General features: G+C 47.8%; 1 protein-coding gene across 4 annotated transcripts in view; it reads left to right on the top strand.

Annotated features, from left to right (window-relative positions):
• The window catches only part of SYT17 (synaptotagmin 17), a 94,966-nt gene that overhangs the window by 8,429 nt on the left and 61,179 nt on the right, over positions 1–25,358 (top strand). For all 4 annotated transcript variants that reach the window (XM_064478479.1, XM_064478478.1, XM_064478480.1 and 1 more), the window contains exons 4-5: positions 2,243–2,391; positions 5,081–5,700. In XM_064478479.1, coding sequence (XP_064334549.1) covers positions 2,243–2,391; positions 5,081–5,700 — 769 coding nt within the window. The remainder of the gene's footprint in view (positions 1–2,242; positions 2,392–5,080; positions 5,701–25,358) is intronic.

Below are 25,358 nucleotides of genomic sequence, written 5' to 3'. Positions count from 1 at the left end.
CCGCTGGGGTCCTCCCATTTAACAGTGGTGCCAGTGAATTCGCCGTCCCTCCCTCCACCCAACTGGGGCTTCCATTTCCCTGTCTGTAAAGGAGGTGGGGGTGGTTAATAACACCTAACTCCTGGATGGCCTCAAGGATGAAATGAGAGTTTATACGAGCATTGAGCACAGCGCCTGACACTCAGTAGGTGCTCAGCACCTACTGGTACCTGGTACCTTTGATCATAATAAGTACAGATCCCACCACTAAGAACTGTACGCTGTTACAGGAGGGGTGACAAGACGCACTCAGATCACTGTGACACAAGATAAGAACCACAAGAAAGGCGTATTCATTTATTCATTCATTCACTGAAAAAACACACTGGAATACCCCAGATGTGCCAGGTGGTGCACTGGGGCAGGGTGGGCAGTGGTGAATAAGGCAGATGCTGCCCCGCCCGCAGGGAGCGATGGCTTAGTGTCAGACACAGGGGATAAGCATGTGAGCCACCGCTGAAGGAGAGGTGTGTGCTGACGTGGGAAGAGGGCGCAAGGATGGGGCTGACGGGGACGGGAGGCGGGGACGGGACAGAGTGGGGCCTCTCTGAGGAGGTGCTGTTGAAGCTGAGACCTGAATGACCAGGCAGAATGAGGCAGGTGATGGGGACAGGAAGAGCTTTCCAGGCAGAAGGAACAGAGGGCATGGAGGCTTGGTGGTTGCAGAAGGGGCAAGGTGGCTCAGCACACATTGGTGCCGTGTCTGAGAGGACTCAACCAGGGCTTCAGGAGGTGATGGCAGTTAAGCTGATCCCTGAAGACTGATGGGGCTTCTCAGGTGGAGGCAGCTGCGGCGGTGCGATGTGACAGCCGGGAAACGGGCTGTGCAGGTGGAGGTACCCCAGCGGCCAATGCCTTGGTCCTGCCTGCCTTGGAAGATGCTGCTGCTTCCACTTAAGGAAGAGAGAGAATGATTGATGTACTAGGATCCCTTTTCTGTACTCCTCACTGTCCACCCCTCAGCGTTTCATCTGCTCCATCCTCCTCCTCCAGACCAGGAGCCGGAGGCAAGCAGGGCCTGGGCATCTCCCTTTGTAACATGCCCGGCCTTGTCCTGGCTGTGACCCTGGCTTTGGAAGAACATCAGATCAGTCTCATTTTATGCACAGCATCATGCACCTGAAGGCCTCACAGAATGTGCAGGTTGCATTTTTCCAGACTCCTAGTTTCTCCGCAGGTTTTAAATGTCAAGTTGTGGGCTGCAGCCTTGGAAGGTATTGGTCTATGGCCGTGACGGCTTAGGGGTTTGTTATCAGCAGAAGCAATCTCATGGCCACTTTGCCAGCCCTCCCCCCACCCCACCGCCTCCTTACTAGCTGTTGTGAGTACTGGGGGATTTTAAAGCCACCTCTGCTGTAATAACATCAGCTAAAATGTGTTGCACACCTGCCTACAGCGTACCAAGCACTGTTCTAAGCATTTTGTACGTGTTCACAGCAACCGTGTAAGTCAGGGACTGTTACTAGTCCCATTTTACAGATGGGGAGATGGAGGCACAGAAAGGAGGGAGGGACTTGCTTTGAACCAACTCTTAATTACTGCCTTGTATCCCCCCGCCCCGGAACTGCTCTTCATTTTTTTTCTGCATTTCTCATCCCTGTGGGGAGCACACTGAGTCCTGGCTGCTGCTTCTGTTCTTCACATCGAACTATTGTTCTTAAATCCTTGATTCTCAGGGCCTTCTTGTAGCCTTAGCTCTGCCACTCAAAAGAACCCTTGAATGACATTGTCACAGGATATTTTTTAAACATGTTAAATTACAGACACAGTGACTGTTGAAATAGGCGGACACTTCTCACCAAAAGCCACTTGCAGAAAATTCTGCTGCATGTAAACGGCCACATGGTTCCTTCCAGACTGAAGAGAACAAGTCTTGTCTTGATTTAGCCATAGTGGCGCCCCCCTGTGGCAATATCCTGAATAAGTTTACACCTCCCTCCCCTACCAGCCTCAGCTTTGAAATTATGCAAATTCTTTTGACACATTGTTCTAAATTGGGGAATATTCGTATCATTTCACATTTTGTGCAAAGAGCATTATTGAGAGTTTAGGGCTATTGAGAGTTTATTTCAAATTTGTATTATTCCGAGTAGCCTAAGCTGGGTCTGAGAGCTGTTTGGTCACAGGTCTATCCCCTGCGGGACGGAGATGCCTGCCCCTGGGGAATTCTTTGACAATCACTGAGACCTCTTCTTTCTTATAGGTTGGCCAGCCGGAGCAGTGACAAGGACGGGGACTCCGTTCACACAGCCAGTGAAGTCCCGCTGACCCCACGGACCAACTCCCCAGATCGGAGATGCTCGTCCTCAGACACATCTAAGTCCACTTACAGCCTGACCCGGAGGATTTCAAGTAAGCCTCTCTGCCGGGACATCTGGGTCTGCTCAGCCACCGTTCAGGGTTTGCAAAGTGCATTCCCACCAGCTAGGGCCCTGGGACAGAGGAAGAGAGCTGGCGTTCCCAGACACTCAGCAGCGTCCCCAGGGAAAGATGTGAAGGGCAGGGGAGGGGGCGTAGTGGGGTGACAGCCCTGGAGACAAGATGACGGAGAGATAATGGCAGTGTGACGGAGGAGGGCGTTGCACCAGATTTCTGCCGAGCTCGGTCAGAAGCGATCATTTTGATTGATTTGTGTTTGTACTGATCATAGGTTTTATTGAATTGGCTCAGTTGACAACATTGTCAGCATATATCATTTCAGACCCTGAAAGGCAAGTGTTAGTTACCATTCTGCACAGCAGGGCCTGCAAATGCAAATGACTTCAGGGGCCAGGTGGGTTGTGTCAGTGACCGAGTGCAGAGGGTTGGAGAGAAGGAAATATCCCCCTAACCCAGCGACAAATGGCAGCTGACTCTCGGCCTTGCACTAGGGCAGGGTGGGGACTGGGGCCGGTCGAGGGGTTGCTGTCTCATTGAAAGGGGACAGTGGCTACTCAGCTCCGGTCACGTGGGGTTGTATCTCCTGCTCTTTCTAAAGAGAAACTGGCAGTCTGGGCTTTTAAAATGAGACTTCCTTACTTTTAAACAAACAAAATCTATGTATGGGTTGAATTTGACTCTCAAGCCACTCGGTTTGTCCACTCTGCAGTATGGCCTGCATGTTTGACCTGATGGTACAGTTTGGGTGGGGAGGAAAAAGGACGATAAAGCCCAAAGGTTCCTGACCTTTTTTCACTCCCCCAGAATATCTCCCCTGTCTCATTCAGCTGCTGTCTGAAATTCACATAAAAGAGGGATAAAACCTAAATTCAGGTGGAAATGATCGATGTCTGATCTTTCCTGGGAGTTGATGGGGAAGAAGAAGTAGAGAAAAGCTCAAGGGCTTGAAATAGTGAAATGGAGGGAATGTTGGGCTTCTCTGGCCTCAGTCTTTCTATCTGTAGAATGGGAGTGCCGGTCTGCCCGGCACTGCCCAGTGTGGTGGCCACCACCACACGTGGCCGAGTTGAGATGCATTGCATGTGTCACATACCCACTGGATTTTGAAGCCAGTATGAAAAAAAGAGAATTTAGAGTGTTTCACTAAAATGTTTTTGTATTGACTACACGTTGAAATGATAAGATTTGGGATAGATAGGATTAAATAAAATCCTGTGTTAACTTAACCTGTTTCTTTGTACTTTTAAACGATTGTGAGAGGTTTAGAAGATTTTCAGTCACCTGTGTGTCTTGTATCTCTGGCTTGAGTTTATTTTCTCTCGAGCAGCACTGGTCTAGGTGACTCCTGAGTCTTGCACCTTGCTCTGCAGAGAGATGACTCGACGTAGCACAGTTATCAGAATGCGACCAAGCACCAGGCAGAGGCTGTTGAATTTAGCTGATAAGACAGACATTTGGGCAATTAACAAGGATGCTGAGAACAAATACCACATAATCTTCCTAACATGAGGAGTCTCGTGGTTAAACCTGTAAGTGCAGAGAGTAGAATGTGGTGCCGGGGGGCGCTGGAGCCAGGGAGGTGTCGGTTTCAGCTACGCTAGGTGGGTGCATTCTAGAGACCTGTCCGGCATAGCGCATAAAATCAACAGGACTTTACTGAGGACTTCAAAATTTGCGAAGAGAGGAGAGCTTATGTTCTCACCACACACATGCTAGTGAAATAAAGAAAGCGGATGGGAACTTCTGAAGGTGATGGGTATGTTCATGGCACGGATTGTGGTGATGGTTTCGCGGGTGCATACTGATCTCCAAACTCATCAAACTGTTGTTTATTGAATACGTACAGGTTTCGGTATGTCAATCATGCCTCAGTTGGGTTTAAAAAAAGTGGTTTTAAAAAGAAAAAAGAATGCCATGAGCTCATTGCTCATAGAGAGGGATGAGCAAAGATTGGAATGATGAAGTTGGGAGCAGTGAACGCTGCTGGCTGGCGGGGAGGGGAGAGGCACCTTGTAAGTGACAAGTTGTGACTGATCCTTGAAGAAGTGCAATAGTTACCGTTCAGTGACTGCTTGCTGGGTGCTGAGTCCTCTCCACGCGTTGTTCAGTGAATCTTCACCACAGTCTTATTCCAGATGGGAAGCTGAGTGTAAAATGTGCCTGGAGTCACATGGCTCGCTAGGATGTAGCCGGGTTGGAATTTGATCCAGGCCCTCTGGCCCCAGAATCCGCCCTGTGAAAGTGGGGGCACTTCAGGGTAGTGTTTAGAGCCAGACTTTGGGGCCAGACAGGCAGGGCTAGACTCTTGGCTCTTCCTCTTACGAGTTGTGTGACCTTTGGTGAGTTACTTAAAGTTTCTGTTTCCCGTTTGTAACGTGGAGGTAAAAGCCACCAGCTAATACCTTGTGAAGATCAGGTGACTAGATGCAGTGTGTTTGGAACAATGCCTGCCGTGATGACGGTGATGGAGATGGCTGTGCCGCCATGCTGCCTCTTCTAGAATAAACAAGAGGATTTCAAGGAGTGGAGAGCACATGGCACAGAGCATTATGAAGCGCAGCGAACCGTGTGAGAATCTGGGAAATGTCCCTGATCTCACCGGGTGGCCCAGGTCCCGTCCTGTACGTGGCGGTGTTAATTGTTATTTTTGATGGCTGTTTAGGTCTGGAGTCCAGACGACCCAGCTCCCCACTCATCGATATTAAACCCATCGAGTTTGGCGTTCTCAGCGCCAAGAAGGAGCCCATCCAGCCCTCGGTGCTCAGACGGACCTATACCCCAGATGACTATTTCAGAAAGTTCGAGCCCCACCTGTACTCCCTCGACTCCAACAGCGACGACGTGGATTTACTGACTGACGCGGAGATCCTGTCCAAGTACCAGCTGGGCATGCTGCACTTCAGCACCCAGTACGACCTGCTGCACAACCACCTGACGGTCCGCGTGATCGAGGCCAGGGACCTGCCGCCCCCCATCTCCCACGACGGCACGCGACAGGACATGGCGCACTCGAACCCCTACGTCAAGATCTGCCTCCTGCCAGACCAGAAGAACTCCAAGCAGACAGGGGTCAAACGTAAGACCCAGAAGCCGGTGTTTGAGGAGCGCTACACCTTCGAGATCCCCTTCCTGGAGGCGCAGAGGAGGACCCTGCTCCTGACCGTGCTGGACTTTGATAAGTTCTCACGCCACTGTGTCATTGGGAAGGTGTCCGTGCCTCTGTGCGAGGTCGACCTGGTGAAGGGTGGACACTGGTGGAAGGCGCTGATCCCCAGTACTCAGGTAAGGGGTGGGTTGGCTGTGTCTCTTTCTGGGAGCTTTTTTAAAAAACATAATAATTACTTTTATCTCATTTAACTCTTTTCTTTGCATTTTAAAACCTTTACTTTGAAATTGTTTTTGACTCATAGGAGGTTGCAAGAACAGAGAGTCCTGTGTGTTCTTCATCCATCTTCTCCAATGATAAATCTTACATAATTTTATAAATCTTATGTAATCATTAGCAGTGCCAGGAACCTGACGTTGGTAACTAAACTACAGACCTTAGGCAATTTTCGTTGGTTTTTACACGCGCCGCCCTGTGTGTGTGTCGGTGGGTATGGGTGTGTGTGTAATTCCGTGAAATTTATTGCATGTATAGATTCATGTAACCATCGCTGCCCTGGGAGCTTTATTGTCATCGATGCTGGGTTATTTACTAAGGAGAATGATTGTTCAGGGTGTAAAGCTATCAGTCATTTTGACTTTCACAAATTGACTTGGGAAAAATAAAATGAGAGCTGAAGAACAGGGTGATAGATGGATGTTTTTCACACGAGTTGTAAGATTAGCATCCTTCCCTCTTCAGCCGAGGGACGTGCAGTTGGCTGCCTGGGGAGCCACCCATGGACCAGACCGTCTCTCCAGTGGGCTTTTAGGATCCTTGCCTTGGGCATTCTGTTGGCTGCAGGAAAGCCGTGTACCCACGGTGGGTGGAAAGGTGTGGGGGCTGTCCGAGGGAAGGGAAAGGCCCCACCAGCTGGAGACTGGTCTAGACCATCCACACAGGGCACGGTGATCCTCTGTAATGCAGATAGGATTATTTTGTATCAAATACACCAAGGTGTTTCTCAAAGCTGAGCTGTGCTGGGCAGGGATTTAATGATCCAACATCAGATTCAAGGTGCAGGTGTTAAACATGAGGACTGGAAGGGCTGCTTCACTCCGTGTGTGTGTGTGTGTGTGTGTGTGTGTGTGTGTGTGTGTGTACATCTTCAAAGCTATTGCTCTTTTAGTTTGGATTCCCTAAGAAAAAGAAGACCCCGCGAAGACTTTAAGGGGAAGTCATTTTTTAGGGAGGTGACACCGGAGAAAACACTAGGAGAGGGTGGGAAAGTCACATAAAGGATGTAGTTATTAGGCTGGCTGCCCTGGCTGACTGGAACTGAAATCTGCTGGGGAAACTGGGAGCCAGTGTCCGACACATGCGTAAGAGCCTTTCCACCTGAGGGGTGAGGGAGCTGGGGTGTTTATACACCACCTCCTTTCAGCCACTGACTGAATGAGGGCTGTTGGGGGGTGGAGAGATTCATTCCCTGGCATTTCTGGCCTGTTACACTGGCAGGTAAAGAGACCTTTGACATTCACAAATGCAGAAAAAGTGCAGGGACTGGCAGGTGGATGCAGGCCCATGCACCCTGAAGTGGCCACGGCCAGGAGAAGGTGGGCACAATGTTGACAGTGTCTGCTGTAATCCCAGATCCTCCTTCCCGTCACACGATCAGGATAGATTTGATGCTTTCCGTGTATGCCTCTCGATATTTGATATGACTGGATTTTCAACCATCAAGAAAATTGCATTGAATGAGAGAGATCCACCTGACAAAATAAAATCCATATTGCCAGCTCCACTCTCCACATCTGTGAAGGCCCTGGAGGTGGAGAGGTTGGACATCCCCACACCTTGGCTCCATTAGGTCTTGGCTGAAATGTCACCTGGTCTGAAGTGGACAGTCTTCCAGGCACATCTGTCCTGGTTTGCTTCTCCTGAAAGCTGAGGCCAACGCAGGGGCCTGGGTGCAGCTCATTAATTTAGAAGGTGATTCCAGGAAGCAGGAATGAGCGCTGAGGAGGAGACAGGGATGGAGGTCAGAGTCAGTGGTGGTTCTGAAAGCACTGGGGTGGCATGGACTTTCATTCTGCTGGAGTGTGGAACCCGTCCTTGCACCCTGGCCAGGTAGGCTTCCAAACCTCCCAGAAGAGTGGGGCAGAAGAGAGAAGGAGGCCAGGTGTGCTGCTCTCTGCCCAAGCTGAGACCTGGCCCAGATGGGCCCGTGGGAGCATCTGTAGCTGACCCCACTGGCAGCCCCCTCCCCGGAGATCCATGCCCCCCCCTCCTGCTTTATTTTTCTCCATGGTGCTTGTCATCATCCTGTAGACTGTACATTTGATGGTCTGTCTCCCCTGCTAGTATGTACACCCAGTGAGGGTGGTGATTTTTGTCCGTTTTGTTCACTTCTTTGTCTCCTACTCCTGGAAAAGTGCCACCGTGCACTCAGTAATATTTATTGAGTGGGTGGAAGATGGACGGACAGAAGGATCCTTAAAGTGCATTCTTTCTTCTCTCCTTCCTTCCTTCCTCATTCCTCCCTTTCTTCTCTTTCTTCTTCCTTCTCGTGTAAAGAAAGGCTTATGGAAACTGAGGGAAGCGTGGACTCACATCTCCCGTCTCAAGCTTGCTCTGGAATTTACACTGAGTGGGAGGTCAGCTGTCTGCAGTTGGGGGCCCTGGAAGCAGCGCTTGAAATAGGGATTTTGGTGTGGGTCAGTTTCCTGGGTCTGCTGTGACAAAGCACCGCAAATCGGGTGGCTTAAAACTACGGAAATTTATTGCCTCACGATCTGGAGGTTTGGAAGGTGCTGGCAGAGCTGTGCTTCCTCTGAAACCTGGAGGGGGTCCTTCCTGGTCTCTTTCCAGCTCCTGGTGGCTGGTGGTGGTTGTTGGCAAGCCTCAGCGTTCCTTGGCTTGTCGCTGCCTCACTCTGCCCTCTGCCTCTCTCCTCACATAGCCTTTGTGTGTGTTTGTGTCTTTTCTTGGAAGGACATAAGTCATGTTGGATTAGGGGCCCACCCTACTTCAGGGTGACCTCATGTTCAGTAATCACATCTGCCACGACCCTGTTTCCAAATAAAGTCACATTTTGAGATACTGGCAGTTAGATCATCAACATATCTTTTGAGAGACACAGTTCACCCCAAAACGGGATGCAGGCGAGAACCCTGCAAGGGAGGGCACGAAGCGGTCTAGGTGGAGGGTGACAGCTGAGCGAGGCATGGTCTTGAGCACGGCCGAGCCTCAGCCTGGTGATCTGTGGTGGGGAGGGGACTCTGGGTCCTGGATCTCACTGCAGCATTTCCTCCTGCAGCCAGCCCAGATCGCCAATCATTGGCGGGGACCAGACAGGGAAATCTTATTTTCCGTCAGGCAGCCGTGGGCCTCCCTGAAGCTCCTATACTATAGAACAGTGCTTCTGAATGGGGACAGTTTTGGCCCCAGGACATTTGGCAGTGCTGGGAGACATTTGGGGTTTGGTGGATGGGAGAATGCTGCTGGCATCTGGTGGGTAGAGACCAGGGGTGCTGCCTCACATCCTGCAATGCACAAGACAGCCCCCCAACACAGTGCCATAGTGCCTGCCATGGGTGAAGAGGAGGATGGGCTGGTCCCTTTGTGGGGAGGAGGGTTTTGCAGGGAGAGACAGCGGTTGGGGTCAGGGGACGGCCAGAGAGCAGAAGGCGTGTGGGGCAGATCTCCAGGGAGCTGTTTTGTGTTTCATTCTAAATGTGGAAAAGGAGATACTGGTTTTGAACAAAAATCCACATCAAGCAAAACAGACCTGCATTGGAGACAGAAACCCAAACCCCATCACCCAGTGCACCAAGGCCGTTAGAATGGATGTCATCGCTGATTTCCATCGATGGCCGGCGTCTGCCTTCACCAAAGCACTCAGTCGGTCAGTTGGACGGGAGAGGAAGATGCAGTTTGGTGGAGGCCAAAGCTGGGCAGTTTCTCGTTTTCAGCTGGACTTCATGCTGGGCGGGTCTGAGTGACCCCGAGGGTCTTGTTAGTTCTGTGGTCCCTGCCGTCGAGGACCCGTGGGAAGGGCGGGCTTATGGGAACAGCATATAGGCAGCCGCCAGCTCATGGCAGAATGTCCCAGCTGTTTTGTGCCTTTGAACTTGGCATTCAGGAAATTAGCAACTATTGGAGCTACTGCAGAGTTTTTGGTCTCATTGATAAGGTTGGGCTGAAAGGTAATAGAAATGCAGAGAGGAATACGAAGCGCGTTGGGTGATTATTGTGGTAGGAAGTCATACTGGCCACCGAGAGAAGTTCTCTCATCCGAGTGGACTGAAGTGAATTGATGCTTTGGCCATTTAGAGGTGAAGTCCACGTAGGCTCAACTCTTTAAAAACAATTGTTAATAATTGTTACAAAACGCATAACATTAACCATCATATCTGTTTTTAAGTGTATGGTTCAGTGGTATTAAGTCCATTCATGCTGTTGTGTAACCATCACCACCACCCATCTGCAGAACTCTTCATCTTCCAAGAATGAAACTGTCCCCATTAAACAATAGCTCCCCACGCCCCACTGCCCCCAGCCCCTGGCAACCACCATTCTGCTTTCTGTTTCTCTGAATTTGACTACTCTGGGTACCTCCTATAAGTGGAATCATACAGTATTGATCTCTTTGTGACCAGTTTACTTCACTTAGCATCATGTCTTCAATGGTCATCCACCCTGTAGCGTGTGGCAGGATTCCCTTCTTTTTGTAGGCTGAGTAATATTCCATTGTGTGAGTGGACCACATTTTGTTTGTTTATTCATTCATCCATTGATTGTTTGTTCCCACCTTTTGGTTATTGTGAATAAGTCTGCTGAACATGGATGCACAGATATTTCTTCAGTCTGTTTTTGAGCCAGAAAAATATTCAGGATGAAGAACGTTCATGTTCTCTTGGGATCAAGTGGTTTGGGGCAGGAAGGACAAAGGAGGGGGAGCAGGCAGAGGGGCGGGCACATGCCAGAACCTCACACAGCATTAGGAGGGTCCACAGCTCTTATTCCAGCCCTTTCACTGGTTCTGTTGTGACTGGAGTCATGTAACCTCGTGAGTCCTGGTTTGATCATGTCAAGTGGAGACATAGTACTTTCTACCTCCCTCCCTTTCAGTCCATCTGTAGAGATACAAAATCTCAGGAGAAGGGGGAGGGTATAGCTCAAGTGGTAGAGTGCATGCTTAGCACGCACAAGGTCCTGGGTTCAATCCCCAGCACCTCCTCTAAAAAATAAATAAAATAAGTAAACCTAAAGTCTTCTCAGGAGAAAGTAGCTTCTGGATGTGAAGGTCCCTCAAATTAAGGGAAATTGTAAATATACAGTACATTATAAATATACAATAAAAATATTGTACATAGGTAAACCTTTCATTTATAGTCACTGAATATTTGGGTGGTGAGAGTGAGAAAGCTGTTCTAGATGGGTGAGGAATGACATTTATTAGAGAGCTAGAAGGGTTGAGGGAGTGAACCTGGAGGATGTCCAGGGGACAAACATTCCAAACAGTGAATGAATATAGGAAGTGCAAAGGCCCTGTGGCAGGGGCTGGCTTGGTGTATTGAAGGCCGGAGCAGAGTGAGCGAGGGGAGAGCAGCAGATGAGGTTGAACTGGTATAAAAGACTGCATCACGTTTACCTTGTAGGCTGAGGTGAAGACTTGGATTTTCTTCCTAAGTGTGATGGGAAGCCCTGGAGTGTTTTGAGAAGGAGGGATGACCCAGTCAGGCTGCCTGCAGAGAACTGTCTCTGGGGGACACACAAGTCCTTACATCCAAAATATATAAAGAACTCCAATGATTCAACAATAAAAGACAAAACCCAACTCTAAAATGGGCAATAGCTTTGAACAGATGCTTCACAGAAGAAGACACATGCAGGTGGTCTGTAAGCACATGGCAAGTGGTCAGCTTCATTATCCATCAGAGAAATGCAGGTTAAAACATCAGTAAGATACCTACCAGAATGTCTAGAATTACAAAGACTGACACCCAGTGTTGGTGAGGATAAGGAGCCACTGGAACGCTCAGACAGTGCTGTGGGAGTATCATGTGATGCCAACACTTAGGAAGAAATCCTAGTAGTTTTCTTGTAAAACTAAACAGTGTCACTCCCAAGAGAAATGAAAGTGTCATGTCCACACAAAAACGTGTACATGAATATTCAGAGCAGCTTTACATACAATAGCTCCAAACTAGAAATTTCCCAGGCGTCCATCAACAGGAGAAAGGGTAACAAACGATGCTATATTCACTTAATGGAACATTATTCAGCAATAAGAAGGAAAAAGGACTGATACACACAGCTTGGCTGAATGTCACAAACAGTATGCTAAGTGGAACATTATGCAGACAGTCATTATGCAAAATAGAAGCCAGATTCAAGAGAGCACGTATACATGATTGCATTTACATGAAGTTCAAGGACTGACAAGACTAATCTATGGTGCAACAATCAAAACGGTGGTTGTGCCTGGGGTGGTGGGAAAGGGCACTGACTGAAAGAGGGAAATTTCCGGACTAACTGTGATAAGGCGTTGCATACACAGGTGTATGCATTTGAACTCATCAGATACACCTATGATTTGTACATTTCATTGCATATGTATTTTATCTGGAAAATAAAAGCCATAAACACTGAAATCTGGTTAATGATATTAACTGCTGCTGAAGTGTTCTGGGGGAAGTGCACTCAAAAAAGACTGATAGATGTGTAATAAAGCAAATATAGCATATTTTAAAAATATTAGTTGTAGAATTAATATTAGCTACTGTTCATTGTAGAATCTCAGTGATGGATTTAAAAGGGTTCACTGTACTATTATTTCAGGTTCTTTGTATTTGATTCTGTTCACAATAAAATGTTGGGGAACACCAGTTAGGGGTCATATGCTGCGGTCTCTCCGGCGGGAGGTGGTGCTGACCGGGACCCGGATGTCAGGTGGCATGGATGAGTGACCAGCTTGGGAGACAATTTGAAGGCAGAGTCTTGGATGCCCAGAACCAGCCCTTAGACTAAACACCAGGTTCAGGGGCTCTCAGACCGGGGGATTCCTGTGAGATGCTCTTGTGGTCTTATTTCACCAGCCTCGGAGTCGGCAGGAGCTGTGGCCGTGGGGCTCCCAGGCCTCAGCCTCACAGATTCCGATTTCCTCAGTCTTGCGTGAATGTGCACTTGAGTGGATGAGCTGGGAGATGCTGCTGGAGGTGAACTGTGGACCTCATTCTGAGAAGCACTTGGGTGGCCAGTGGCAAGTCGAAAGGGTTTGTGCTCAAGCTGGATGGACAGGTCTGAGGTGTGGTCTCACTGGCTGGCTGCTGTGATGGTTTAATGAGCTGGCGTGGCTGCCTGCAAGGCCGGTCTGGGCTGCCATTGGAATTATGTTTTGTGGAGCCTTTCGGGGAAGGAACAGACTCGGGTTATATGCTCCTAGCTGTTCTTGGGGGATAATTCTGAGTCGTGTGGGGTGTCGTGTCTTTTATTACCAAGCCAGATTGCCTGCTGAGGAAGATTGTTTGCTTTGAGCCCAGAAGAAGAAAATGTGCTTAGTCAAAAGTGATATTTGCACACCCAGCTGCTGGATATTTATGTTTCTGAAAACTGCCTTAATGTGAGATTTGCTTTGTCCAAAGGAACGCCTTGTAGACATTTGATGCCTGTAATTTCAGAGCCCTGTGGCATAGGAAGTGAAGTCTGTGTGTGTGGCCTTTGCCACATAGGATTCAGAAGGGGTTAGCAATAAGTGTGTTCTGCATCCTCACCACGTACCAGAGTGTAATACTTATGTTACCCCATCAGATGGGTAGCACTGGCACCTGCATTTTATAGATGGGGGCCCTGAGGCTCAGAGAGGTTAAGTAACTTACCCAAAGTTGCGCAGTGGGAATAGGGACTTAACCCTGAGACTGACTCCAAGCCCACATCCATAACCGCTGTGAAATAATCTATTTAGGAGAAGGTCCTGGCTGAGGACTTTGTAAATTGTCTTACCCCATGTAACTTGAATGTGATAAGACTGCATTTCTCATAAGTATACCCACATTTTTTTTATCAGTGTGTGTCTTGCTTCTTGCAGCCTTTGGAGTCATTCCTTTTAAGGAATTCGTTTTAAAGGAATTCTAATACAGTTCTTTTTTGGGGGGGTAGGTAATTAGTTTTTTATTTACTTTAATGGAGGTACTGGGGATGGAACCCAGGACCTTGTGCATGCTAAATACACACTCTACCACTGAGCTAGACCCTCCCCGCTATTAAAAGGGATTCTGCATTTGCTCACAGCCTCTTAGGAGAGCCTTCAGAGTCTGAGGGGTGAGCTGGTGGCTTCCCTCAGCAGCACCAAACTGATCGGATTTTTGGAAATGCCCAAAGGACAATCTGATTCGGTAACCAAGGCGGGTGTCAGTTTGGGAATTGTTGTTTCGGTTGAGCAAGAGAAAAAGAAAATTCCATGACTCTGAAGTAAAGAGATTTACTCTCTTAGGTGGCCCCCCAAATCTGACAGAACCCTTCTCAAACTAGCTTTGGCCAGAGAGGAAAGTCTGCGGTTGTGTGGCCTCCAGGCACCACTGAGCCTGGGGTCCGGGTTGTGTCCTGGGACCTTTCTCAGCTGGGATGTCCCCCAGCCTTCCTCAGTTGTCTTTCTTCTCAGGAAGACCCTTCCCCTGGGAAGCAAAAGTGGCTGCCCATTGCCCCGGGCTTGCCTCCCACCAGCGGGGCACACAAGTGGAAAGAGAGATAGATCTTTTTTCCGAAAGCTCCAGAAGTCCCAGGGAAGATGTTCAGAGGCCTGGCCTCCTTCATCCTGCCCACGGCCTCTTCCTGTTGGGGTCCCTTCACTGGAGGAGCAGCCCTGGAGGGTGGGCCCAATCCCAGCCACCCTCTCGGGGCTCACTGACCCATGAGAAAGTCATCTATTGGCTTCGGTTGGGCTCCCCTGGAAATAGACCTTGAGACCAAGATTTTTGTTTGGGGGGTGGTGCCAAGAAAAACCAGAGGGAAGAGGGAAACAAGACCTCCATTAAGGGGCGTGTTATCAGGTGAGTTCCCACTGTGGGCGTCTGGAGCTTGATCCTGATGCTGCGCGTCCACTGCCCGAGGGGTGGGGACGCCGGGGCATGCATTCCCTAGCTCCCAGCAGGCATGAGTTGAAGGATGCATCCAGGAGTCCTTCCGCACGTTCCCTGGCTCCTTGAGCCTGCCTTATGCACCCAAGGAGAGAGCACTCTAGTGGCCAGAGATGACTCAGGCAGAGTCTGAGGGCCAGCCACGGGGAGCTCGGCCATCCCCAGCAGTGGTTGAGGTCAGGGCGGGATCGGGGTGCACTCTCAGCATCGCCACACTTGCCATCTCGAGGGCTCCAAGTGCAGAATCTCCCATGTTCCCCCTTCCTGCTCCATTTCTCCGTTCCTCTGGTCAGGAAGGTGCAGGGCAGATGAGCAAGACCCCAGGCTAAGCAGATGCCCGTGGAGAGAAAGGGGCCGGTCTCCCCTTCTGGAGGAGGCGGCTCATCTATGCAAGTGACCCTCTTGGCAGCCATCTCTCTCTGTTTTATGTGGATGGGCAGGGCCCAGCCCCAGTTCTCCCTGCTTGGCTAATGCCTCCCCTTCTACTTAGAGAGGCGGGGAATGGGGATGGTTTTGAATACTGAAGGATCCGTGTTTGCCCCTTAACCATCCCAGAGCAAGGTGTTGTGCTCAGTTGTTGCTGGCTCCCTGGTACTGGGCCCAGGCAGCCGGCTCTGGGGTCAACAGGAGGAGTCCCCCTGTGCATTCTGTCCCTGCACAAGGCGTGGCCGGACCCTCTATAACATCAGTTTTTGATATTGATTCTCTGTATCTTTAGCACTTAGAAGGAACTCAGTAGATGTTTTTTGAATTGAATATATATCGTTGTGGAAAGAATGTTAGCTTTTGAGTTAGACTGACTTGGTTAAGGTCCTGGCTTCACCATTTACCGGCTGCCAGGACTTGGGTCGATCTCCTCACCTGTGAATTAGGGATAATAATGCTCACTGCATTCTTGCGAAGATGACAGTGAGAGCTGACCCACAGAGCACTCACCATGTGCCGGGCATGGTGCTAAGGCTTTTATTGTCGTCACCATTATCATTATCCCATCATCCCATTTTATGGATGGGGAAACTGAGGCATGCATTAAGTTACATGCCCAAGGCTACAGAACTGGGATTTGAACCCAGACTGGTCCAGCTCCAGAGGCCGTGCACTGAGCTACTCCACTTCGTTACCTCTTGATAAACCAAGATCAGGCAGGGAAAGTGCCTGGCAAATACTATACACTGAATAGTGGTGACCAGGAGGTTGAGAGTGGGAACTGAGAGAGGAGGGGGTCCAAAAAGGAGGAGAGGTTAGGGGGCAACTGAGATTGAGCCGTGAGGATTTGGCCTTAGAATCCAATTTGTGTTTCAATATGTGATACTTTGGTCTCAACCATGCCCCAGGCAGATGAACATAGAAGGAATTTAGGACATTTTTTAGTAGCGAAAATGGTGATGGTCTGAGGTGCCCAGAGTCACGTGCTGATGGGGCCTGCTGCCTGGAATCTGCCTGGGGCGAGTCATGCCCCGAGCCTCTCCTGACACCACTTTGTATTTGATGATCATACCACCTGAAACCAGAACAAGCAAGGCCCTCGACAAGGCAAATGTCAGTTTTTTTAATGAGAATCCCTCTTTAACTTGCCCTGAGCTGCTGTCAGCCTTGACTCTCTCAGCAGAATCCTGGCCTCTGTGTGTGTGTCAAAAGGGTTTCCTGCCCAGGTTTTGTTGAACAGCAGTGTTTGGGCAACACTGTGCAACCAGGGCCGGGCCCAGGCCAGAGCCTTACAAGGCAACATTAACCAGAAGTTTCTTTTTATGTGGTCCTTCTTGTTTTCTCCTCCTAAAATAGAAATGCAGGTTACATTTCAGGCTTTTGATTCCTGGTTATAATATGAACTGGAAGGGGAATGATTTGAACCAATCCTATTTTATAGATGAGAAAACTGCAGCACAGAGAGGTTGAGTGAGTAGTCCAAGGTCACACAGCTTTCAGTGGCAGAAAGGAGATACTAGGAGAGCTAGGTCACCTGACCACCAGGCAGGAGTTCTTTCCACTGTGGCATACTGCTTTACCCGACAGGGGAAGGACCTATGATGGCTAAGAGCTCAGGCCCTGGAGTCATACAGACCTGGGTTTAAGTCCTGGCTTTGCCACCCTCTACAGGTGTGAGCCTGGGAGAGTTACCTTATCATCTCTAAGCCTCCGTTTCTTTGTCTATAAAATGGGGGTCACACGGCACACTGGAGCCAGCTTGCACTGGCTCGTGAAGTCAATCATTGGAGGCCTCCAGGGTCTTGTTCAGTTTGAGGGGCTTGCTGGTTGGGGTGCTGGACAGTGAGGTGGGAGGAGCAGGTGGGGTGGGTGGCGGTGGCGAAGAGTGGTTCATTTTGGGGTGCGGGGTGTTGAGGATGACCGTGGAGCATCCATGTGGTGACTTCCTGTGGACTAAACTGAAGTTAAAATTCCTACGTGCTCTTACCTGATCCCATCACTTGAAACACCCGTTATCAGTATTTCTGGGGCACTTTTTAAAAATACTAATTCCCAGGCTGCTCCTCTGAAGAGTCTGATCAAGTAGGTTCGGGGAGGTCCTGGGAACCTGTGTTGTACAAGCACCCCCCCGCCCTACTCCCAAGTGATGCTTCTGATGAAGGCAGCTTTGGAAACCCTGAACTTTACAAGCCTAGGCCTGTCCCCTGCCTGGCTGGCTGGCTGACAAGCCGATCACTTTCTACTTCCTTAGACAGCTTTATTTTTCTCGATAGTACTTATCACTAGCAGACATTACACATCGATTTCTTTATTATCTCTTTCTTCCGCTACCGTGTGAGCTTCAAGAGGATGGGGACTTTTTCTGTCTTGTTCAAAGCTAGTCCTCCAGCGCCTGGTACATAATGGATGTTCAGTAAAAATATACATGGAAGGGAAGCAAGTAAGGAAGAAAGGAAAGGGGAAAGAGGGAAGAAAACACGTAAGGCTTAGGCAGGACTGGAATTCGAAAGAAATCAGCATATTTGAGACAGACAGTAAACACGATTGTTGAAACTCGAGCCATCAACAGCATTTACCAGGAAACACTGTGTAATGTAAGAGGGAAAGGTGACCAGGAGTTGAATTCTGGGGAGAACTGCATTTAAAGGCAGGGGGAAGGGTTAGGAACGGTGAAGACGAAGAAACAGAAGCTAGAAGGAGAGGGGAGGTGAGAGAGGACGCTGTCAGGTGGGGCAACAGAGGAAGCGGAAGACAGGCTGGTCTCCACTAGGACGTCCTGGTGTGTCTCTTATGTCCTCTGTTTTCCCAGGAGGAAAGGAAATGTGGCTCAGAGGGGTTCCTCAGCAGATCCAGGGCCACACAGTCAGTACTTGGGAGAGCTGGCGTTGGGATGGGGGCTGAGGCTCCATCCTTCTGCTCAGCGCGCCACTGTATTCATGTCCCAGGACGGCGGTAACATCGACAACAAAGCAGGTGTCTGAAAACAACAGGAACGTCTTTGCTTACATCCTGGAGGCTGGAAGTTCAAAATCGAAGTGTCAGCCGGGCTGTTTCCTTCTGGAGGCTCTGAGGGAGATTTTGTTCCATGATCTTTTTGAGGGACGCAATTCAATGCATAACAGCCACCCTACCTCCGAATATGAGGGCAGGAAAGACAGGTGGGTGAGAACATAGAAGGTGCAGTCCCTCCCGGCAGAAATGATAGGACAGGAAAAGTAAAATAACTTCGTAGAAAGGTTTGTTCCAAGAGATACAGAGACATGCAACAGTTACAACACGAGTGGAAGAGGGAGTCAGGAGGAGAGACAGCTTCCATCCGAAGAGGAGGTGTAGCCAGAGAGATCTGTTTAAAATGCCCATCAAAGTAGGTGTCTGTCTAAAGCCTTCTGTGGCTCCCTATTCCTTAGGATAAGCCCAAACTCCTAACCTGGCAGCATGGCATGAGCTGACCTGTCTTCCCCCAGCCTCAGCTCTGCGCCCAGCCTTTCCTGTTACTCCATGTGCCTGCTCCTTGGCTTTCTGACTCCTGGTCCTGCTTCTGCAGGGGAGTCTCAGGAAGGTCAGTTCCCACAGCACCCTGTTGTTCTTCATAGCACACACCACAGGGCTAATTAAATCATTTCATAGTTAATTCATTCTGTGTAATAAATAATGTTGAACTGCAGTACAGTGACCTTGACCGTCTTGCTCACTACTGTGTCCTTTGTGTCTCACACAATTGCTCTGGTAACAGATAATTATTGAGCACCTACTGTATGCTAACCTTGTGCCCAAAAGGTGGTAGATACAACTGTCTGTGACAGGTGGTTGGGCTTGATCTGAGGCTGGGGAGAGGTTGGTCTAATTAGGTGACTAAGGCACAGAGAAGCAGAGGGGGGCTTTCTATGCAGAAATGGAATCAACAGACAGAAGAAGGGGCTGGGGGCTGGACCCTGCTGACTCGGAATCCCTCCCTTAGCAGGCAGAGCTTCTCCCAGCCACTGGTGTCCTAGCCCATCCTGGCTGCTCCTGCCGCTTCTAGTTGAGGGAGACTCTCCTAACTGTCCCCTGTTGGTCCTTCACTGTAGGTACTGGGTAGCTGGAGACAAGGCTTCATGCCTGCCACGTCAGGTTTGGGTTGATAGTGTTGCAAGTTCTGGAGCAATCTCTGCTAGAACAGCTGTCTCTGCTTCAAGACCCTCACTGGGAGCCCAATTTAGAATAGAGTAAATATCTCACTCTTTTAAGATGCTTGAGTGGATCTGAAGTAGGTTGATCTCATTTGGACGGCCATTGAGCCCTGGTCATAAACTCTCAGACATCAAATGACTGAGCTTCTCTCCCATCTTCCCTGGAAGGTTTAGCTAGCTTCATATGCTGGATATAAACAAATGTTTCTCTTGGCCAGTGTTCACCACAGGGTCTGTTCCGTACCTAGGGAGATGGGTGGAGGTGACATAAAATCACTACCCTCTGTGAGCTCACAGCCTCGTGGGGCAGAAAGACAGAAGAAAAAACTGGTCATGACATCAGAAATAAAAACAGAGCTTATCTCACACCCCACACCAAAACCACGTCCCGATGGCCCAAGGACTTCCTTTTGAAAGGCCAAACTTTAAATTTTAGGGGGAAAAAAAAGGAGAATACCATTCTAACCTTAGCAAAACATTTCTGAAAAAGTTACAAAGTGTGAACCAGAGAGGAAAAGATGAATGCATTCTGCCACTTTAAAATTATGAGCTTCTGCTCATCAGAAAACATGGTAAAAAAGAAGATTAAAAACAAGCTGCAAACTGGGAGGACCATACCCATCAATTTGTTTGTAGACTGTTATAACAGAGTACCACAAACTGGCTTAAACAACAGAAATTTACAGTTACGGAGGTCCAGGAGTTGACGGGGCCATACTCCCTCGGAAGGTTCTCGGAAGGATCTATCTGCGATCTCTCTCCTGGCTTCTGCCAGTTCCTTGGCTTGTGGCGGCAAAACTTCAGACTTCACATGGCATTCTCCCTGCAGTGTCCAAATTTCCCCCTTTTATAATGACACCAACCATACTGGATTAGAGACCCCCCTGCTCCACTGTGACCTCATAAGTAATTACATCTGCAACGACCCTGTTTTCAAATAATATGATGTTCTGAGACACTAAGGGATGGGACTTAAACGTGAATTTTGGGAGGGACCCAATTCAACCTATAACACATAACTGGTGAATAACTTAGTAGCCATAATATTTAAAGGCCTTTATAAATCAGTAGGTGCCCGATAGAAAAATGGGCCAAAAGAAATGAACAGGGTTTTCATAGAAGAGAAAAAGTGAATAGCTGATGATCATGAAAAGATGCTCTGTCCTTTTAGCAGTCCGGGAAATACAAATTAAATCCGTAATCAGATATCCAGTAGACAGGAATAATTAGAAAGCCTGGCAGTAGCAGACAAATACAATCCAGCGCTAAATGTTTATTATCAGCCACGCCCTGGACTTACTGAGGAGGGGCATTGAACTCACAGAGAAAGTCAGTGTTTCCATGCAAAAGAGGAAGTGTAATTAAACTGATATGTGACTGGGTATTCAATCAAAGAAATGCAAACAAAAAATATTTCAGCAACCACACTGAGCCCGCACCCACTTGTCAAAATGTTAATACCCGGTGCTGGTGATATTGTGGTGACAGTCCTGGTGGTTAGTTCAGCCCTTTTGGCAAACGGTCTGGAAGTTCATACTGAATGGCAGAAAAATATCTGAATATTTGGATATATCTTAATATATTCTTTGACCCAGTGATCTTACCCCTGGGTTTTATTAGAGGATTGTAACCTAAAAGAAGCAAAACGCCAAAGTGCCCTATTTTAGGTCATTTAAAATAACCCAAGTACCTAGCAATAGGAAAATGATGGAAGTAAATTACAGTATTTCAGGCTAATGGAATACTCTAAGTAGACATTACAGGTGATTCTTGTGATGTCCAGGTAGTAACTTGGAAAATGTGTGTGTCTACTTAAGTTTAAAAAGGGTCGGGGATGGTATTTCATAATTTGCCTGTGTTGTTAGTGAAGCTATGCAAATCTTGTTTTGATTATTGACAAGGACTGGAAGAGAATCTGAAGGGGAGAGTGTGGACCAAAGAAAGTGTTTGATGAAATGTGTAACGCACTTGGATTGTTGTTGGATTTTGCTTTTAAAAAATTCCGTTCCTATTTTAATGTTGTTTGTGCAGTAAATTAAGAGACAAAAGGTTTCTCCCAACCCACGGGAACAAAGGCAGCGAGCACATAGCAGCTGTGTTTGGGCATCAGTTAAAGTGTGTGCACACATCTGAAACCCTCTGCCAGGTGAGCAGGAGCAAGGGTGCCGTATGAAACACTTCAAAGGACGGATGTCAGGAGGAGAGCCGGGCTGTTGTTTTCCCCAGAAATTGTCTTCTGTCCCACATGGTTTTCTTTGATTTCCTTTTTATTGATTCGAACTTACTTGTGTTCAGTGGTGGCAGGGAGACAGAATTTTTCTCTGGGTGGAGAGCAGAGCAACGTTGGCACAAGCTGGCTGCTGGGGGGCTGGCAGAGTGTCTTCTGGGTTCATTTGAGTAATTTACAGACAGTCTACTTATGTTCTTCCAAGCCCACCCCATGTGGTTCAACCCAATTAAGCTCATCAAACTCTTAAAGAAGGAAATGATCCTTGTTTATTTGTGACATTGCCTTGACAGAGGAAAAGGGAGAAGTGACACCAGTCACCAGTTCCTTCTCCTGCCTCAGCTTCAATTCTCTTGAGGTCGGATAGGGCAAGTGACAGACGCCATGCCAAGACCCCTCTTGAACCATGACATGGGAGTGGGGAGCCTCCATGTTGGGGGCCACATAGGTTGTTCGCATGGTCTTCTGGATTGAAGATCTTCCAGGTGCTATGAATATAGTGGTAGAGAGATGGACACAGTCCTTGCCTTTAGGGAGAACGAGAAAACATCTGACAAGGACAGAGTGCCATGAAAGAACTTGAACAAGGTAATGTGATTGAAAGTGATGGAGGCAGGGGTCTGTTTTCCATTGGTGGTCATGGAAAACTTGGATGAGGAGGTGACACTTGAGTTGAGATTCCCAGGCTGAGGGAATAGCAAGCCTTGGGGTAGGAAGGATCTGTAGTTTTCAAGGAATAGAAAGAAAGTGGATGTGGCAGGTGGATGAGGTATGAGATGTAAGCAGAGGTCAGGTTATTTAGATCCTGATAGACCAGTGGTTCTCAACTGGGCAATTTTGCCCTCAGAGGACACATGGTGATGTCTAGAGACATTCCAGGTTGTCACCCTTAGGGGTGGTATGCTGCTGGCATCTACTGGGTAGGGACCAGGGATGCTGGCAAACATCCTACAATGCATGGGACAGCCCCACAACATAGAATGATCAGCCCCAAATGGCAATAGTGCTGAGGCTGGCAAATCCTTTTGAAGACTAGGCTGTGGATTTTGGATTTCATTCTTAGGGTGATGGAGAGTGGTAAGCTGAGAAGTGAGAGAACAGCCTGGCTCAGTTTTCTTTTATAAACCTAGAGTATTGGACCCAACTCTTCCAGCTCTGACATGCCAACCTTATCGGTCTAAATTTGGGTAGGAGAAAGAAGACTTCATAGTGTTGGAGATCTCAGAATAAACAATCCACTCTCCTTGGGACGACTGAGCCCACTTCCTGGAGGACCTTTTTGTCTGGTGCTTGAGTTTCTGCTTGCAGCAAAGAAGAAAGGCCCAAGGAGGAAGCGGAAGGATGGGAATTGTAGCTTGGTCTTGATCTTGGTCTTGGAATCGTAGGTTGGCTTGCAGCTGTGCTGTGGCCTCTTCCAGTCTGAAGGAGACGACCCAAGACAAGTTCAGCTGAGGTAGTGAATGGGCTTCCCTCATATCTGTTGGAGAAAAATACAAACTCTTTGGTTGCTGTTAACATTTGTTCAGGCTAGAAACATGTATAAGAGAAAAATCTGAACCAATCCAAGGTTCATAGGTTTCACTAAGATGTCTCAGCCTCAGTGCTGTTGATATTTTGGGCCAGATTATCCTTTGTTGAGGTGGTGGTGGGGTTCTGGACGTTGTAGGATGTTTAGCAGCATCCCTGGTCTCCACCCACTAGATGTCAGGAACACCCCCCTCCCCAGTTGTGACAACTAAAAATGTCTGCAGACGTTGCCAATGTTCCTGGAGTTGATGGGAGGGCAGAACTGCCCCAGGTTGATGTAAGTTTAATGTGCCAGTACTTCACAGGTGTCCACAGCGATCACCGTAAATTCCATGATCCTTTGGGGGAGGAGGGTAGGTTGGGGAGAAACTGAACTAGGTGGTCCGGTTTTTCTGTTCCCATCTTGGAAATTCCCTACCAGCTGGCTGCTGGTCTGCTTTTAAATTTAGTATCGATGTTTCTTCTCGGGAAGAAGGACCAGGAGGACTCTGGCTCCAGGAACTCTCCAGGAACATTTTTGCCCTCAGGTTATTAAAGCTGCAGTTTTTGATGCCCGAGTGGATGTTGTTCATAGGTGCATATGTTCCGGAGCAGAGGCCCTAGTGTAGGGCGGACCCTCCACTTGCTCCAGGGCTGGGTTAAGATTTGACCTTGAGTCCCCAAGTTCTGATCATTCTGGAACCTCTCATCACATGTTGTCTGCGAAAATAATTCTTTTTCTTTCTTTTTTTTTTATTTTAACATTTTTTATTGATTTATAATCATTTTACAATGTTGTGTCAAATTCCAGTGTTCAGCACAATTTTTCAGTCATTCATGGACATATACACATTCATTGTCACATTTTTTTCTCTGTGAGTTATCATAACATTTTGTGTATATTTCCCTGTGCTATACAGTATAATCTTGTTTATCTATTCTACAATTTTGAAATCCCAGTCTATCCCTTCCCACCCTCCACCCCCCTGGCAACCACAAGTCTGTATTCTCTGTCTGTGAGTCTATTTCTGTCCTGTATTTACGCTTTGTTTTTGTTTGTTTGTTTGTTTTTGTTTTTGTTTTTTAGATTCCACATATAAGCAATCTCATGTAGTATTTTTCTTTCTCTTTCTGGCTTACTTCACTTAGAATGACATTCTCCAGGAGCATCCATGTTGCTGCAAATGGCATTATGTTGTCGGTTTTTATGGCTGAGTAGTATTCCATTGTATAAATATACCACATCTTCTTTATCCAGTCACCTGTTGATGGACATTTAGGCTGTTTCCATGTTTTGGCTATTGTAAATAGTGCTGCTATGAACATTGGGGTGCAGGTGTCATCCTGAAGTAGGGTTCCTGGATACAAGCCCAGGAGTGGGATTCCTGGGTCATACAGTAAGTCTATTCCTAGTCTTTTGAGGAATCTCCACACTGTTTTCCATAGTGGCTGCACCAAACTGCATTCCCACCAGCAGTGTAGGAGGGTTCCCCTTTCTCCACAGCCTCTCCAGCATTTGTCATTTGTGGATTTTTGAATGACGGCCATTCTGACTGGTGTGAGGTGATATCTCATTGTAGTTTTGATTTGCATTTCTCTGATAATTAGTGATATTGAGCATTTTTTCATGTGCCTTTTGATCATTTGTATGTCTTCCTTGGAGAATTGCTTGTTTAGGTCTTCTGCCCATTTTTTGATTGGGTTGTTTATTTTTTTCTTATTGAGTCGTATGAGCTGCTTATATATTCTGGAGATGAAGCCTTTGTCGGTTTCATTTGCAAAAATTTTCTCCCATTCCGTAGGTTGTCTTCTTGTTTTACTTCTGGTTTCCTTTGCTGTGCAGAAGCTTGTAAGTTTCATTAGGTCCCATTTGATTATTCTTGCTTTTATTTCTTCTAGGAGAAAATTTTTGAAATGTATGTCAGATAATGTTTTGCCTATGTTTTCCTCTAGGAGGTTTATTGTATCTTGTCTTATGTTTAAGTCTTTGATCCATTTTGAGTTGATTTTTGTATATGGTGTAAGGGAGTGTTCTAGCTTCATTGTTTTACATGCTGCTGTCCAGTTTTCCCAATACCATTTGCTGAAGAGACTGTCTTTATTCCATTGTGTATTCTTGCCTCCTTTGTCGAAGATTAATTGACCAAAAGTTTGTGGGTTCATTTCTGGGCTCTCTATTCTGTTCCATTGGTCTATATGTCTGTTTTTGTACCAATACCATGCTGTCTTGATGACTGTAGCTCTATAGTATTGTCTGAAGTCTGGGAGAGTTATTCCTCCAGCCTCTTTCTTTCTCTTCAGTAATGCTTTGGCAATTCTAGGTCTTTGATGGTTCCATATAAATTTTATTATGATTTGTTTTAGTTCTGTGAAATATGTCCTGGGTA

This window comes from Camelus dromedarius, chromosome 24 (assembly GCF_036321535.1).
Source record: "Camelus dromedarius isolate mCamDro1 chromosome 24, mCamDro1.pat, whole genome shotgun sequence".
NCBI classification, from domain to species: Eukaryota; Metazoa; Chordata; class Mammalia; order Artiodactyla; family Camelidae; genus Camelus; species Camelus dromedarius.
This window is presented reverse-complemented; position numbering and strand designations above follow the sequence as displayed.